The 14621-nt window shown below is 44.3% G+C and overlaps 1 protein-coding gene across 1 annotated transcript in view; it reads left to right on the top strand.

Annotated features, from left to right (window-relative positions):
* Positions 1-14621, top strand: part of THSD7A (thrombospondin type 1 domain containing 7A) — a 357822-nt gene that overhangs the window by 300155 nt on the left and 43046 nt on the right. Inside the window, exons 12-13 of the mRNA XM_072650795.1 lie at positions 6897-7091; positions 8816-9079. Coding sequence (XP_072506896.1) covers positions 6897-7091; positions 8816-9079 — 459 coding nt within the window. The remainder of the gene's footprint in view (positions 1-6896; positions 7092-8815; positions 9080-14621) is intronic.

Genomic DNA, 14621 nt, shown 5'->3' with positions numbered 1-14621 from the left:
CATCAGCATGACAGGTTGAGTTAAGATAAATCCGAAGTCTTTGGTTAAAAAAAACAACTTCCCAAGTACAGGATAGAAGATTTGGGGATTGGAAACCCAGGACCGGATTGATGGATTTGTCACCATGACCAAATATGTATATTCCCCTCCAACTCTGAGTTTCTCTGATTCTGGAGTTTCCATAGAAACATCATTTTGGCTCAGATTCTCTGGAATTTTAACAAAAATAATGTAAAGGGGGAATAATCCTCCCGTCTCCCCACCCCATATTGTTAATTTATTCCTTGAGGCTTATGGAAGTTTCAAGGGTCCTAGGATTGGCTGCTGGGGACAAAATGAGAGTTGAAAGGACTTTTCTTGTCCCTTTCTAAGTACCAGGAATGCCTGCTGAGTCTTCAAATTAGGGAGAGGGGATGATTAGACACAATAACATTGACCTAAGGGGCTCTTTTTGTATCCATTGCATATGGCTATGAGTTTCACTAAGAAAAGAGCCAATGGGGCTAAGCAAACTTGGTTATTTTGACTATTACACCTGCTCCCATGAAGGTTCCTGACATAATTTCATTGTGATTACCTTTCCTGACTCCCAAGTGTGGTTCTACTTGAACTTCCATGTCCCTCTTCCCCAGTAGTTCCTTAACACTGCCTTCTCATTATTCCAGAATGTACCAAGGAAACTGCACCTTGTCGGTAACTACTTTGAATAAGATCTGAAAAGCAAATGGGATACCATTTCCTTCCACCCAGTTGTCAGTGACAAAGAGGAATGAGGAGCTGTGTTTCATGCTCCTGCTACAAACTCTGCTCTCCATCTAAGTTTCACAGCCATACAATCAACAGCTGGGTGCTTCTCACCTTATTTATCACCCGGGTCTTATTTACTATCTCAATTAGGTCTCTTAATAACTAACTCACTCAAATCAATCTCCTTTGGCTTTTTAGTTTTCATTGATCCCTTCTCACTCGTGGCTTCCCTTGTGAGCCTCTGAACAAATCACTCATCTCATCTCTCGTTCGGTTAAACATTGCTTTCAGGGCCTGATCTGTGACTCCAGTGCTCTTATCAGGGATGAGCCATGTTCTGCTCCCGCTGAGCAGGAGATCATCTTGGTTAGAGATGTGCGAGGGCTTTTGTTGCCTTGGGCATGGATTGAACCGTTTTAAGCCGTGGACTTCCTAAATGTGCATTCTTGAAAGTGTAACATTATTCAAATTCACCACATTTTATATAATTATAACTTTGAATAGTGCTTTTTGAATATGTGGGACTGTTTCCCAAGATTCATCCTTCTCACTAATTATAATCCATTATTCCCAAAGCCATTTTCCCATGGCTACCATATAAATCTGTGTAAGCCTTTGCCTTCACCAGCCACGGCCCCTTCTTTCTTCTTTACCAGTCTATGACCTTGCTCTTTTTCAATCCTTCCCAAAACTCACTTCCCACATTCACTTCACTCTGAGTTGTAGGATCATAAATTAAAACTGGAAAGGACTTTTCAGGTCCAAACTCCTCATTTTATCAATGAGCAAACTAAGCCCTCAAAACAGGTGATGACTTACCTGAGTTACAGAAGATAAGGGAAAGAGTCAGGATTCAGATGGAGGTCTGGAGTTCTCATGCTCTGTCCATTGATGAGGTTTCTGCTTTAAATGATTGGGGCCTCCTGACTTTCCTCACTGATTTGTTAACATCACCTCAGTATGTGTATTCTGAGTGTCTGCTCTGTTGGTTTATAATGACAGTCCCATATGTCCTTTGGCATGGCATTTAACTACAATGAAACTGCCCATACCCTAGGGATGCTATGTACTGGGGTCCTGGACCTTCTCTTTATTTCTTGCCCCTTCTCTTCACTCCCCAGTGCAGGAACAGCAGGTTTACTATATAAAGTATCAATTCTGGAAATACTTTTCACAGTGAGGGAAACAGGGGCTAGAGGGACAAGCCTTAATCTAGGTTACAGTCAACAGGGAGAAAGAATGCAGCTGATTTCCAAAGGGCAGGACTTGACAATCAAGAGAAACTGGGTCTGGTTTTGGTGATTAGGCCATGTCAGAGGGAAGACGAGGGTGGTGAAGAAGCTACAGGCAACTGTCCTAGTCTAGTCTTAACTTCATGCCAGGGTCTTATCACTCTTCTTAATTTGGTACAGGTACACCTGATATTTTCCAACCAGCAGGGCTGCTCAGGGACATGGAAGGAGACCATGGGTTGGGAAGGAAGAGGCAGAGGCTTGCCCAGATGCAAGCATCCTACTGGTTTCCCACTTCTGAGGTCACAGGTAGGGAGACTAATTAGACAGGTAGCTAAAAGTTTCTATCTTGGAAAGTTCCAGGTATGAGGCAGCTAGGTGATATAAGGGATGGAGCACTGGATTTGAAGTAAGGAAAACCTGAGTTCAAATATGGCCTGAGATACTTGACAGCTATATGACACTAAGCAGATTACTTACCTTCTTCCTACCTCAGTTTCCTCATCTGTAAAAAGGGGATAATTTTAGCACCTACTTCCCAAGGTTGTTGTGAGGATAAAATGAAATATTTGCAAGCTTTAAAGAGCTCCATAAATGCTAGCTAGTATTAGTATGCAAAGCTTTCAGAAAAGGGGAAAGCCAAGGACTGACAGAGAGCAGGAGAGGCAGAGTGGTGATCAGTGCAGAGATATATTATCACAACAAAAATTATGCCGAGAGGTTTTTCAGACTACCACACTTGCCACATATGACTTTTTCATCCTCTTTAATCATCATCCCTGGGTGCCATAACTCACAATTATGGAATGAATAAGTTATCAGTGATCTAGGCTAGAAACAGGTGAAATGCTGACAAGTCATGGGGTCCAAATGGCCTTTGTGGCTGCTACCATTCTGTAGGGGGTTCCAGCTACGCTTGTTTTTTGTCTCTCCAGTGCATTATTCTATTAAGTCACAGGAACTGTCTTTATCATGGACAACAACAAATAACCTATGCAGTATTTTGGTTGCATCCAACTTCAAAGCTCTGTTCACAATTTGAGGATACATCATCTACTTTTTGGTTTGGGTTCCTCTATTATATCTGACAGAAGTGATCTTTGGAAATTGGGAAAGAACAACATTGTTTTCTACAAGGTGAATATTACCAGCTACTCAAAGAAAGATCAAGACAGTAATGGAACGCCAGGAATTCAGAGTTGAAAGGGACCTCAGTGACCATCTATGTCTGAAAGGAATCTTCACTCCATATACCCAACAAGTGGCCATCCAGACTTTGTTTAGGGGCTTCCAGGGAAGGGTAACCCCCAACCTCCTGAAGCAGCTAGTTCCATTTTGAACCAGCTTTGATGGTGAGGAAGTTTCTCCTGGCATCCAACCCCAATTAGATTCTGCAGCTAGTACTGCCTTCTGGGACCAAGCAGAACCCATCCAATCCCTTTTCCACATGATAACTCTTTACAATCTTGAAAACAGATTTCATGTCACCCTAGAGCCTTCTCTTCTATGATCTAAATGTCTGCTCCCTTGAAACAGTCTTCACATTTTATAAATTCATGGTTCTTTCCCATCTCAGTAGCCTTCCATCAGACTTCATATCTTCAAGGGAACCATGAACTTGGTTTCCCTTCCTACATGGCTGGGTCAGTCTGAAAATATGAGAGGAAAAGCAGGTTGCCTGATCCAGACATATTGTATTCAATGCACAAATTCCAGTTGTAAATATCTGCAATCTACCCATTAAAGATGTACTCCCTGATAGAGAACCTTCTGAGCTGCCCACATTGTTTCTGCAATGCTCGTTTGGTCGAAACTGCCTTATTTTCTAGTTTGGGAAACACACTTCAAGTTTTATAAAGTCAGGAGGCCAGATGGCTTCCTTTCCACGCACTGATTTGTTCTCACCCTAACAGGAGGAAGTTAATTTCTTACTCTTTTCCTGCATTTGAAAAATCAGGTTTCCTCCCAGTAAGAACCCAAATCATTTGAGATGCATGACCAATCTTCTCATGGCCTTTTTATGGTCACTGTATAAGTAAGAGCTGATGATTATTGGGGTAACTTGGGGTCATTAAGTTATTCTTCAGCACTCCTGAGGTTACTTAGAATCACCTAGCACTCACTTGGATCTATTGTTCTCAAGCCCCCATTTTTCTTCTCTGAAGTCCCCCAGATCCACCACAAATAATCATAGAACATCATAGCAATGAAGAAAAACATTTACTTAAAGTGAAATGTTAAGTTGTTAAATAGTCCTCGGCAGAAATCAACCACCAGACCTGTCTACCAAAACTTCTCTTCCCACATTTCCAATATTCCTTGGAAATGTGGAAAGAGTAGTTTCTACAGCAGACTGGTGAGATGGACAATATGGCAGTGTCCACCATAGCATTTGGGGACCCTGAGTTACTTGTGATGAGGGACAGATGATCAAGGAAACCTGATTGGATCTTGCCAGTTGTACCAAATCATGAAAACCTCTGCGCTTTGGAGAGCACTGCTTCTTGGGAACTTAAATCTCAAGGTGCCTTTTCAGTCTCCTGGAATATTTCTCCACAATTCCTTTCCTGGTTCTCTCTCTTTGAGACTGTGCACAATCTCTCACTAAGCATCTTCTATGTATTCCCATCCAACCAGTGGCACATGGATAGAGTGCTGGGTCTGGAATTAGAAAGACTCATCTCCCAGAGTTCAAATTTGACCTCAGACATTTACTTACTGTGTGAGCCTAGGCAAGTCACTTAGTCCTGTTTGCCTCAGTTACTTATCTATAAGATGAGCTGGAAAAGGAAATGGCAAACCACTCCAGTATCTTTGCTGAGAAGACTCCCAAATGGGGTCATGCAGAATTAGAAACAACTGAACAACAATTGAAAAACTACAATTCCCATCTATCATCTATCAGTGGTAGCACCATTGCAAACTACTATACATGGGCTTGTGGGGGATAAAGCCTTCCTTACATTTCCACGTCAAACCATCTAAAAATTGGACTTAATAGAAGGAATGTATCTGCAGGAAACAACATACCTTCCCAGGGCATCTTTTGTCCTGGCTACATCGTAGATACATCACCTCTTTAAGCTGCTGACAGATTTTGGAGCCTGTAAATTTATGGTTATGAAGAAAAGGGATAAAGAAAACAGGAAAGAGATTTTGTTAAGCCATATAAACCCACATAATGTAATTGGTTTTGTTTCTTTACCAGCTTTCTGCCTGGTATCAGTGCCATTGGGCATGAGTTGAAAGAATATTTATTTAGGAGACTATAGAACCCAAGGCAGATTAATTTATTTACTGAACCCTAACCACAACCAGTTCCTCTGGTCATCCTTGAGTCTTTCCTCTCCCTCACCCTCCCATGTCTAATCAGTTGCCAGACCTGATCAATTTTACCTCTATATCATCTCTCCCATCTGTCCCCTCTTCTCTACTCACATGGCCAAAGCCCTAGCTCAAGCCCTGAACACCCCTTGCCTAGACTTTCATTAAAGCTTCCTAACTTATCATCTTGGCCACAGTCTCCAATCCATCAAGCATAAAACCACCAAAGTGAAATTTGTAAAACACAGATCTGCCATGTCACTTTTATATTCAAAAATCATCACTAGCTCATTTTTTTCTCTAGTATAAAATTCAGAGTCTTCATATTGCTATTTAAAGTTGTCTACTGTCCTGGCCTAGAACTACATTTTCAGTCTTTTCCCTTCTGCCCCACTCCCTGCACTCTCTGTGCCAGGCACACTGGCTCACAAGCTTGTCCTACATAACATTCTCTCTTCTGCTTCCTTACCTTTGCCCAGGTCATGCCCTCTGTCTGGAATTTCCTCCCTCCTGGCCTCTGCCTTTTCAAATTCCCAGATGCCTTCATAGCATAGTTTGGTTGATAGCTTTCACCAGAAGCTGCCTACCCCTGCCTACCCCAGTTACTAACTTTCTCTGACTTTTGAAGTTATTTTGCATTATTCAATATGTCCTTTGTAATTGCTTTCCTTTATGCATGTTGTATTCCTCACTCTTTCCTGAGGGAGCCCTTTCCACTCTGGAATGACTGTCCTTGTTAGGAAGTTGTCCCATTGTGAAGCCTAAATTTGTCTCTTTAAAAATCCCCCTCATGTGCCTGGTTCTGCCCTCTGGGGCCAAGCAGGGCAAATCTGCTCCATCTTCTACAGTCCTTTCAAGGACTGATGACAGCTCTCTTGACCCTGCTTCTCCTTTCCCAGCTAGATGAACACTTCTTCCATCCAACACTTGCCTGACATAGACTGAAAGCCCTCCTCACCCTGGTCACTCTTTCTGGCATAGTCTTTAGATTTCCAATACCTTTTATGAAATCCCAAAGTAGAAAGCCTCACATGAGAGCATCCAATGATCAATATAATGTGTCAGCTATTTTCTGGGTCTTAGATCAATGCATGCGCTGAGTTCATTGAGGAGAGTGTGGAGTGTACAACTCAAATTATTGATGGCACTTGGTGCATCTCTACTAACACACTTTGTGGAGAGTGGAAAGGGTCTCGAAGGTCCTGCTAGGTCTCCATGACAACACAAGTTGGTTCCTAAGTGTGCTTTCATACACATGTGAAAAAAGAAGATGTGACAGGAATACAATGAGTGGGATAGCATCCAGTATTGAACTGCTTGTAGCAGAGGGGCCATGCACTTTCATTATACTGGAAATCAAGAAGTGTTTTCTGTGATTAGAAGAATGATCAGTTAGGTCATAATGGCCAGTGATTCAAAGATGACGGCATGACTCTTCACGATCCGTAGATACCTCCAGATTTCCTTTGTAAATCAGGACTCCAAAATGCCAGCCTTCCTAAGCATACATGACTATTCCCAGGCAATTACTGACATTACAAAATTTCCTTCTGGTTATGAACTGCACCCTCTCTTTTTCTTCTTCCTTTCTAGCCATCACTTGTCGCAAGCAAGATGGAGGACAGGCTGACATCAGTGAGTGCCTTCGGTATGCAGGCCCCTTACCAGCACTAACCCAAGCCTGTCAGATCCCATGCCTGGATGACTGTCAGTTCACCAACTGGTCCAAGTTTTCTTCATGCAATGGAGACTGTGGTGCAGTTAGGACCAGAAAGCGTTCAATTGTTGGTAAGAATTGCCAAGAAACTCAAATTCACTTTCATCAAGGTCAGAAAACCCAGGGGAGGCAGAGAAAGCCAGATGCAGAGCCCTTCCTGAATCTTTGAGGTACTGCTGAGTGTATATGATGGTCCTGGCTTCTACAAGTTCTTTGAGTAATTTACCTGGACCCTTGTTTTCATGGAAGTCAACAACCCTGATAAGTACTACCATATGAGTTGGTAAGAAAAATGGAGGTCCATCTGATTTCCTACATGATATGTGGCAGATGATTTTTCAGTTGGAAAACAAGGCAGTAAGAAGAGAGTATGTCTATGAATCTACTCAGAGTAGGTGAAATCCTGAGCTAGAACACACATCCCAAGCTTGGTCAGGGTCATACATTAGAGCAGGGACTCCAGCTTGGGTCTCCTGACTCTTCTAGCTTCCCATATTCCTCACCCACAACTATTGCTGTCTCCGTCTTTGTTTTTCCCTCTTTTCACATGGTCAGGAAACTAGCTCAGAGTTCCAAACTATGTGATTGGACAAATAAAAAAGAAGCCACAAAGGCAAATGCAGTGGCCAAGCCTGTAGCCACCCCAGCAATGGAGACCAACAGCTAGGGACACCTGAAAAAGGGCCTTTTGCCATAAGGTCTAGGATGACTCACTTCACAACAATGGCTTTGATTTGTTGGTATCCACAAAATAAATGAATATTATAGGATTCCAGACCTAATACTGGAGGGGCCAGCAAAGAGTTCTAATCTAACCTTCTAACTTATAGATGAGAAACCCGGTACCCAGAGAAGGGGGTGCCTTTGTCAAAGTCACAGATATAGCAAATGACAGATGTGGAATTTGAACCCAGTAGCTCTGACTTGAAATCCAACAGTCTTGCCAATGTGCTACATTGTCATATTGGAGGCTCTGGGTATACAAACCTCTATTTCTCACAGCTAAGGTAAGCCAGTGGTAGATATTAGAAGGTTGAATTATTTTGCACTTCAGGGGAGTTGAACATTTCATTTTATCTGCTTTGAGGGAAAATAGATGGGATCCCTCCAGACTGTTACAGAATCTAGTGTTTCTCCTCTATTCTTAAATCAGTCTCTTGAATATAAGACAATGTACTGGCCAAAGTTGGGACCCCATGAGAAAGCACTGTCAGCTAATTAGTGTTCAAGAAGGGAGGGGGCACTGCAGGATCTGAGAGGAAGTAGGAAATCCCAGACCTCACAGCCTGGATCACAGCTATGTGTAAACACGTCTGTGCAAAACAGCAGTCGACCTCCTCCCTACCTTCAGAAAGAGAAGAATCCAGAACAGCTCAGAAATTGCCTTCTGGTCCTTCAGCTAATGAATGCCATTAGGGGCAAAAGGCATGATTTAAGGGTCTCCATCATCAGGGTGAGGCTGGCAGTTACCACAATAGGGTTTGTTCTTTGTACAATGAGGCTTTTGTAAGCTGGAAATGAGACAAATGGAGCTATATTGGGCACAATATGGGCAAAAGTTGGTACAGGAAGGATTGGGAGTGGAAAAAAGAACTTATTTATACTTGTGGTTCAGAAGGAAATTGGGACCAACAGGGAGCATTGGAGGCCTTGGGAAAGGAGCTCACCAGCTGCCAAAGGCCACCTCCAGTCCAGCTGCATTCCAGTGCAGCAGACATTCACTTACCACCAGCTGCATTGGCAGACCTGGGGGTGACCGTGTCCAACTTACATTCTTGTAACTTCTCTTCTTCAGGAAAAAGCAAGAAGAAAGATAAGTGCAGAAATTCCCAGCTGTATCCTCTAATTGACACCCATTTCTGCCCTTGTGACAAATACAATGCCCAGGCAGTGGGCAACTGGTCAGACTGCATCTTACCCGAAGGCAAAGTGGAGGTGCTCTTGGGCATGAAGGTGCAAGGAGACATCAAGGAATGTGGACAAGGCTACCGCTACCAGGCTATGGCCTGCTATGATCAAAATGGCCGGCTTGTGGAGACATCCCGCTGCAACAGCCACGGTAATCCAAAGTCTAATGAGTTTTATGTGGTCCTTTAAGGGAAAAAAAAGCTCTCTAAGATTTCATTGATGTTGGGAACTCCCTTTGAGGAAGCTCCCTATACCACGACCAGACCTTTCCCTGCTCTGAATCTTAGAGTCATGGGAAATTGCCTTAAAACAGAGTGTTCAAGTGATGTATCCTGGATCACAAAGCCAAGATATATCAGAGGCAGGACAGTCAGCTCCTGACTCTGAAGCCGGCTCTAGATGCGCTGCTGTGGGCTGCTGGGCCTGTATTCATGACTTCATGGAAATATCCATCCTTAGGTCTGCACAAGTGGTTATAACGCTAGACCTAAGGTGCTGATGAATGCAGGGAAGAGAGGTAATGCTTGAGAAGCCCAGCACAAGCTTCTCTGCCAGGTGAAAGGCTGAAGAGTTCTCTCCACATTCCTAGGGCAGCTGCGTGCATCAAGGGGTCTGCCCTCAGTGACACAGAAAAGGGAAAAGCAATTCCTTCAGGGACCCCCAGGGGGATGGGAAAGATGGGTGGGGATGATCAACCAAATCCTCTTTCCTTCCCTCTGCCTAGTGTTCCACCTCAATAGAGTGGTGAGTCATTATTCATCAACCAATCAGCCCCCACCATAAATGAGCACTATAATGGCATCAACCCAATAGTTGCACATGGGTTAGGCTACTAGAGAAAGAGGCAAATGCCTTAGACTTCGAGGTGCAAGGAAGCAAGCTTTCCACAAGTAAGGGCTGCCTCTAGAGGCGGCAGACAGACTCCCCTCATCGGAGGCCATCTGGCAGAGGTTGGGTGACCACTTGTCAAGGGTGCTGTCAAGGAGGGGGCCCAAGCAGGGACTTTGAAAATAGCCCTGCAAAGTTGACTTTTACTCGGGTATCTTGGGACTCTGGGAGTCAGGGAACCCCAGGGGGGGCTCTGAGTCCAGCCACTTGTGAGAAAGACATATCCAGTGTTGATTGGATTTAGAATCTACTTCCAGGATGTAAGTGGCTCCCAAACAACCCCAGAGCCCTGAAGAGACACAGGAGCTGGATGTGGAGACAATAAGCCATTCTTGAACTGAATTCAGGTTGCATCCTCCCCTTGGGATTGCCTTCGCAGAATCACAGAATTGGAAAGCATTGGAAAGGACCTAGGCAGCCATTTACTCCAACCAATAATGAAATGACTACAAATACCCAGCAAGTTATAACTATTGTAACATAGCCAGCAAGGTAAAAATGATAGAATATTTGTAAGGTGCTTTTCAAACCTTAAGGAACTATATAAATGCTCATTATTATTGATTATTGTTAAGGTGGTGATTCGACTTTCTCTTGAAGATCTCTCTGGGAGTGAGCTCACCACATCTGAAGGCAGCCTCTCCCACACCTGGACAATTCTCATTCTGAGGAAGTTTGTCCAGACTTTGAGCCTTCCCTGGCTCCTGGTTCCTCCCTCTAGGGCCAACAGCATGGATCCGTTCCCTCCTTTACATGACATCCTTTCCAACACCTGAAGACTGCACTCTTGCACCATCTCCTCTTCTCCAGACATTATTCTATTAACCTGTAAAATGAGGGGGCTGGGGTGGGGGAAGGGGGGGACTAAGGCGCCTTGCGGCTCCAAGTCCAGTGATGTTAGACCCCATTCTTAGACTATGAAAATTAAGGTCTTTTTGAAATCTGCCTCTCCTGATGGGATTAGATCAATTGGTGCATGGGAGAAAACCCCAAGAAGACCCAACCCAGGAAATTTTGAAGATTTACACCCAGAAAGAAACATGTGGCAAGATCTGGCTTTTAATAAAGACAAAATGCTCCAGACAAATACTTCCATGAAAGCAACATGAGCCCTAACCAAGTCTAACAGGATCTGGGGCCTTAGGCTACAGGGACTCCACTCCAGAAGGAACTAAGGGGAGCCTACCTTCTCATTACACTTACCCAATGAGGGTCTAAAGCGCCCCAACAACCCACGGCTTTGAAGTAGGAGTGGCCGAACCGCCAATACGCAGGTAGAGTTCGTTCTTCTGCTGAATTCCGCGGTCTTTTGGACACGTGACACAGCACAAGCCTAAATGGGGGCAAAGTGGTTTTCAGAGCATTTTCATCATTTTTTTTAAAGACCAAAGGAAACACGTATGGTTAAGGGTGCTCCCCAGGCAGCCAGAACTCAGCAGCATGTGCTCGCAGAATCCGATGGACTTGAAGATAGAAAGACAGCCTTTTTATGCTCTGGTGGGGAAGAGAAGCCTCGAGTTTATTCACTGCTCCGCTCATTAAATCCAGCATTATTTAATGAGTTCCTTTCGGGACGCAGCTTAGCTCATTCACGGAGGAATCACGATTCAGAATCCCTAGCGCCCTGAGAGGGGCGGCTCCGAGCACGCCTCGTCTAGAGGTCACTGTCCCCGGACGGAGACATATGTCACACGTTGATGGAGGTCATCTTCCGTGGCCTCATTTATGGAGCCAGTTTTTACTATGAAGACCTTGGGCTCAACTGAATGGTCCAGGATAGTTTGTCTAATGCCTTCTTAGCGGGAGGAGATTTGTCCATTAGCATTAATTAAGGAGAAGCATTGATTGGCGCTGAGTCTCCAGTGTACCCTCCCTGACCAGGAGGTTTATGGAGAAGATTAGACAGGCATGCTTAGACATCCGGGGATGGTTTTAACACCAGCAGATGGAAGCAGAGCTGCAAGGGGAGAGGGGCAGCGGGAGGGGTGCATTCAGGCCCCGAATTTAAAGGGTCCTTCAGCAGAGGATGAACGAGCGCTGGGAGGCTGGGGAGCAAGTATAGGAAAGAGGACACCAGCAAGTGTGAGAAAGCGCCTCGGCTGCCTTCTCTCCCTGCTCATCCAGGAGCCCCGCCCCCAGTGTGTGATCCCAACTCCCACAGCCTAGGTGGATTGTCACCCCTCCCCCGATGGGGTTTGGCCCTCGGTGTCAAAGCTCGTGGCTCTGGCCAGGCCGACCTGAGATTCCAAGAGGCTCCTGCTTCTGTCTTTGTGGGCACATCGATCCTGCTGCACAGAGCGGGGCTTTGCTTGCCGCTTGTTCCTCGGTTAGTTGCGGTGTGACTGCCTCTGACTGTTCTTACGGGCATGGAGCTACAGGGTGGATGTGCCCAAAGTAGGGGCAGACTCCTGTACCTGAGGCAGACAGCTCAATCTCCTACACACCGTCCTCCTCAGTCAGAATTCTTCCCCCAGGCACAGGATTAACTTCCGATTGGACTTTTATGTCTAGGAAAGCCCTTGGAGCTACATAGTGGTCACGGTTAAGAAACTGGCAACAGTGGGGGCTAGGGTGTGGAATGGTGTATACAATGCCAGACCTTTTCAATGTGTTGGCTAGTTTTGCTGAAGTGCTTTTTTCTTCTTCTTTTAAATTCTTTTTATAAGGTATGACTCTCTGGCAGGGGTGAGAAACATACATGATGTAAAATCAAAAGGTATTATAATTTCATTTTTAAACAGTAAAGGTCCAGAAGGAGTGTAGGCATCGCTTAGTTTTCAAGACAATTGTATTCGAAAGTTCTTTTTTGAGTCAGTTTCTTAGAAATGGAAATGTATTCTTCTGTAGAAACGATGTCATACATTGTGGTTTCATTTCCTAGAATTTCTGCAGGAGTCCCCAGAATATAAGACGTAGCTAAAATGCAGGTGTGATTTTTTTTATGTAGTGGAAAACAGTACAGTTACTTTGCTTGTAATTAAATAAGTAGAAAAAGAGCACAATTGAATAGGAAATTCTTTGTAAGGGTTCTGAGTGCTGGGGCTATAGAGGAAACAGCCTTAATTAGAGGAAGAGGGAGATTTGTGGAAATTCCAGAGAAGAATTCTTAGTAGTTTCAAGGCCTTCCACAACCAAGGCTACCAGGTCTTTTTTAAGTCCAGTTTCACTTCAGAATGTGCAGTGAATCCCCGGTGTGATTCTGGTGCTGCAAGTAATACAGTCAGGGTCTTATTCAGCTCTCAAGTGGGGCAAAGATGTGGAGAGAAGGGACGAGAGAGGGTTGGCCAAGATAACTAGGGAAACGAGTGAAGGAGGAAGGGGAAAGAAGACAGGAAAGGAGGGAAGTATTTGTATCGCCTCTGGGGGCTAAGCTGAACTGTGAATATTGGGAGAGGAGAAAGAAGGAAACAACATTGGAATATCACTCCCCATGGAGGAAAGAAAAGAGGTGAAGGGAGTAGAAGCTAACTAAGAGTTTCCTATGCTGGCTTGAATTGTCTAAGTAAGGTCATATGCTTGAAAAGCATCTGCTGTTATCAGCTTGTGGTTCTGTCATTTGGGGGCTGGAGTGAAAGGCTTTTTCAATGTAAAAGATGAGTCCTCAGATGTGTCTAAGGTCAATGACCCATAATTGAATTGCTTTCCTCAAGCCTTCATAGCACATTCCTAAAGGTCATCCCCACTACAGTCTTATTCACAGGCTTCCCAGACAGTTCTAAATGAAAGAAAACATGAAATGTGTTGGGTTTGTTTTTTTCTTTTAAGATGTACTTAGCTGGTGATGAGCATCCTAAGTACAGCATTTCCCATGCCGCTGGACTTCTCATGTAAATTAAAATTGGTGAGCAAATCAGGTCAGTAACTTTCACGAGCACTATTAGATTTAACGTTAATACCCCAACAAGTCTGTGATCTATGAGTATTCACTTCAGTGAAGCAGATCTCAACTTACCCATGCCAGCCCATCCTGCACAACTTCCATCCATGTGATCCCAGACACTGACCCCATCCCTCATGCCAGGAGTTTTCTTGAGTTCACTAACTACCCCCAAGACACAGTGGAGCACACCAGCTGTCCACCAGCTATCCCTAGGTTCTTTTACACAGCAAGCCAATCTTCTATTCAAGTCACTGCGGAGAATTTGCCATTTCCCACAAATTCTAATGCAGACTATTCAGCGCTAGGTACCCTTCTGACAAAGCTTGGTTAGCCTTCCCTTTAGCATTTCTCTGTTCAGTAATATGCATCTAACCCTAAGTCAAGAAGCTGATGCATGTAGGATTTGGTTTTCTATCATTTGGATGTGTTCTGGAGCCAGTCTCACCCTGCCTTGTCTGGCCTGTGTTAGGAGAGAAAGCCATTTCCAGACTTTATCACCCACACAAGTCTGGAAACAGGCCAAAGAGATAAATCCAACAGTTTTTTATTAACTTTAAATTGCTTTGTATCAATTCCAAAAATGAACCTACATTTATGACTGAGTTGCCTAAGGCTCTGGAGTACCTTCTGATTGCATTTTTGTGGACTGGAAAGCATTCAGGCTCTCCTGTGGTGGGCATTCATCACCAAGGAATTGGGAAAGCTACAGATTAGGAATGTGGTTTGATGCAAATGTACCCCTGAAATCAAAGGCCCTTGTTTTAACCAACTTAGTTTGTGCTCCTGGGGCACGCTGGGCCTTTTATTAACTGGACAAAAGGGAGGAAGGGCTCTCTCCTTGGAGTCAGTTTAAAATGAGCCCTTGTTTCAGAGTCTGAGAGCTGCCGTGAGCAGACTGAGGAAATGTGGCTCCCATTAGTGTCCA

Source organism: Notamacropus eugenii, chromosome 3 (assembly GCF_028372415.1).
Source record: "Notamacropus eugenii isolate mMacEug1 chromosome 3, mMacEug1.pri_v2, whole genome shotgun sequence".
NCBI classification, from domain to species: domain Eukaryota; kingdom Metazoa; phylum Chordata; class Mammalia; order Diprotodontia; family Macropodidae; genus Notamacropus; species Notamacropus eugenii.
The sequence above is the reverse complement of the archived record's forward strand: the minus strand, read 5'-3'. Positions and strand labels throughout refer to the sequence as shown.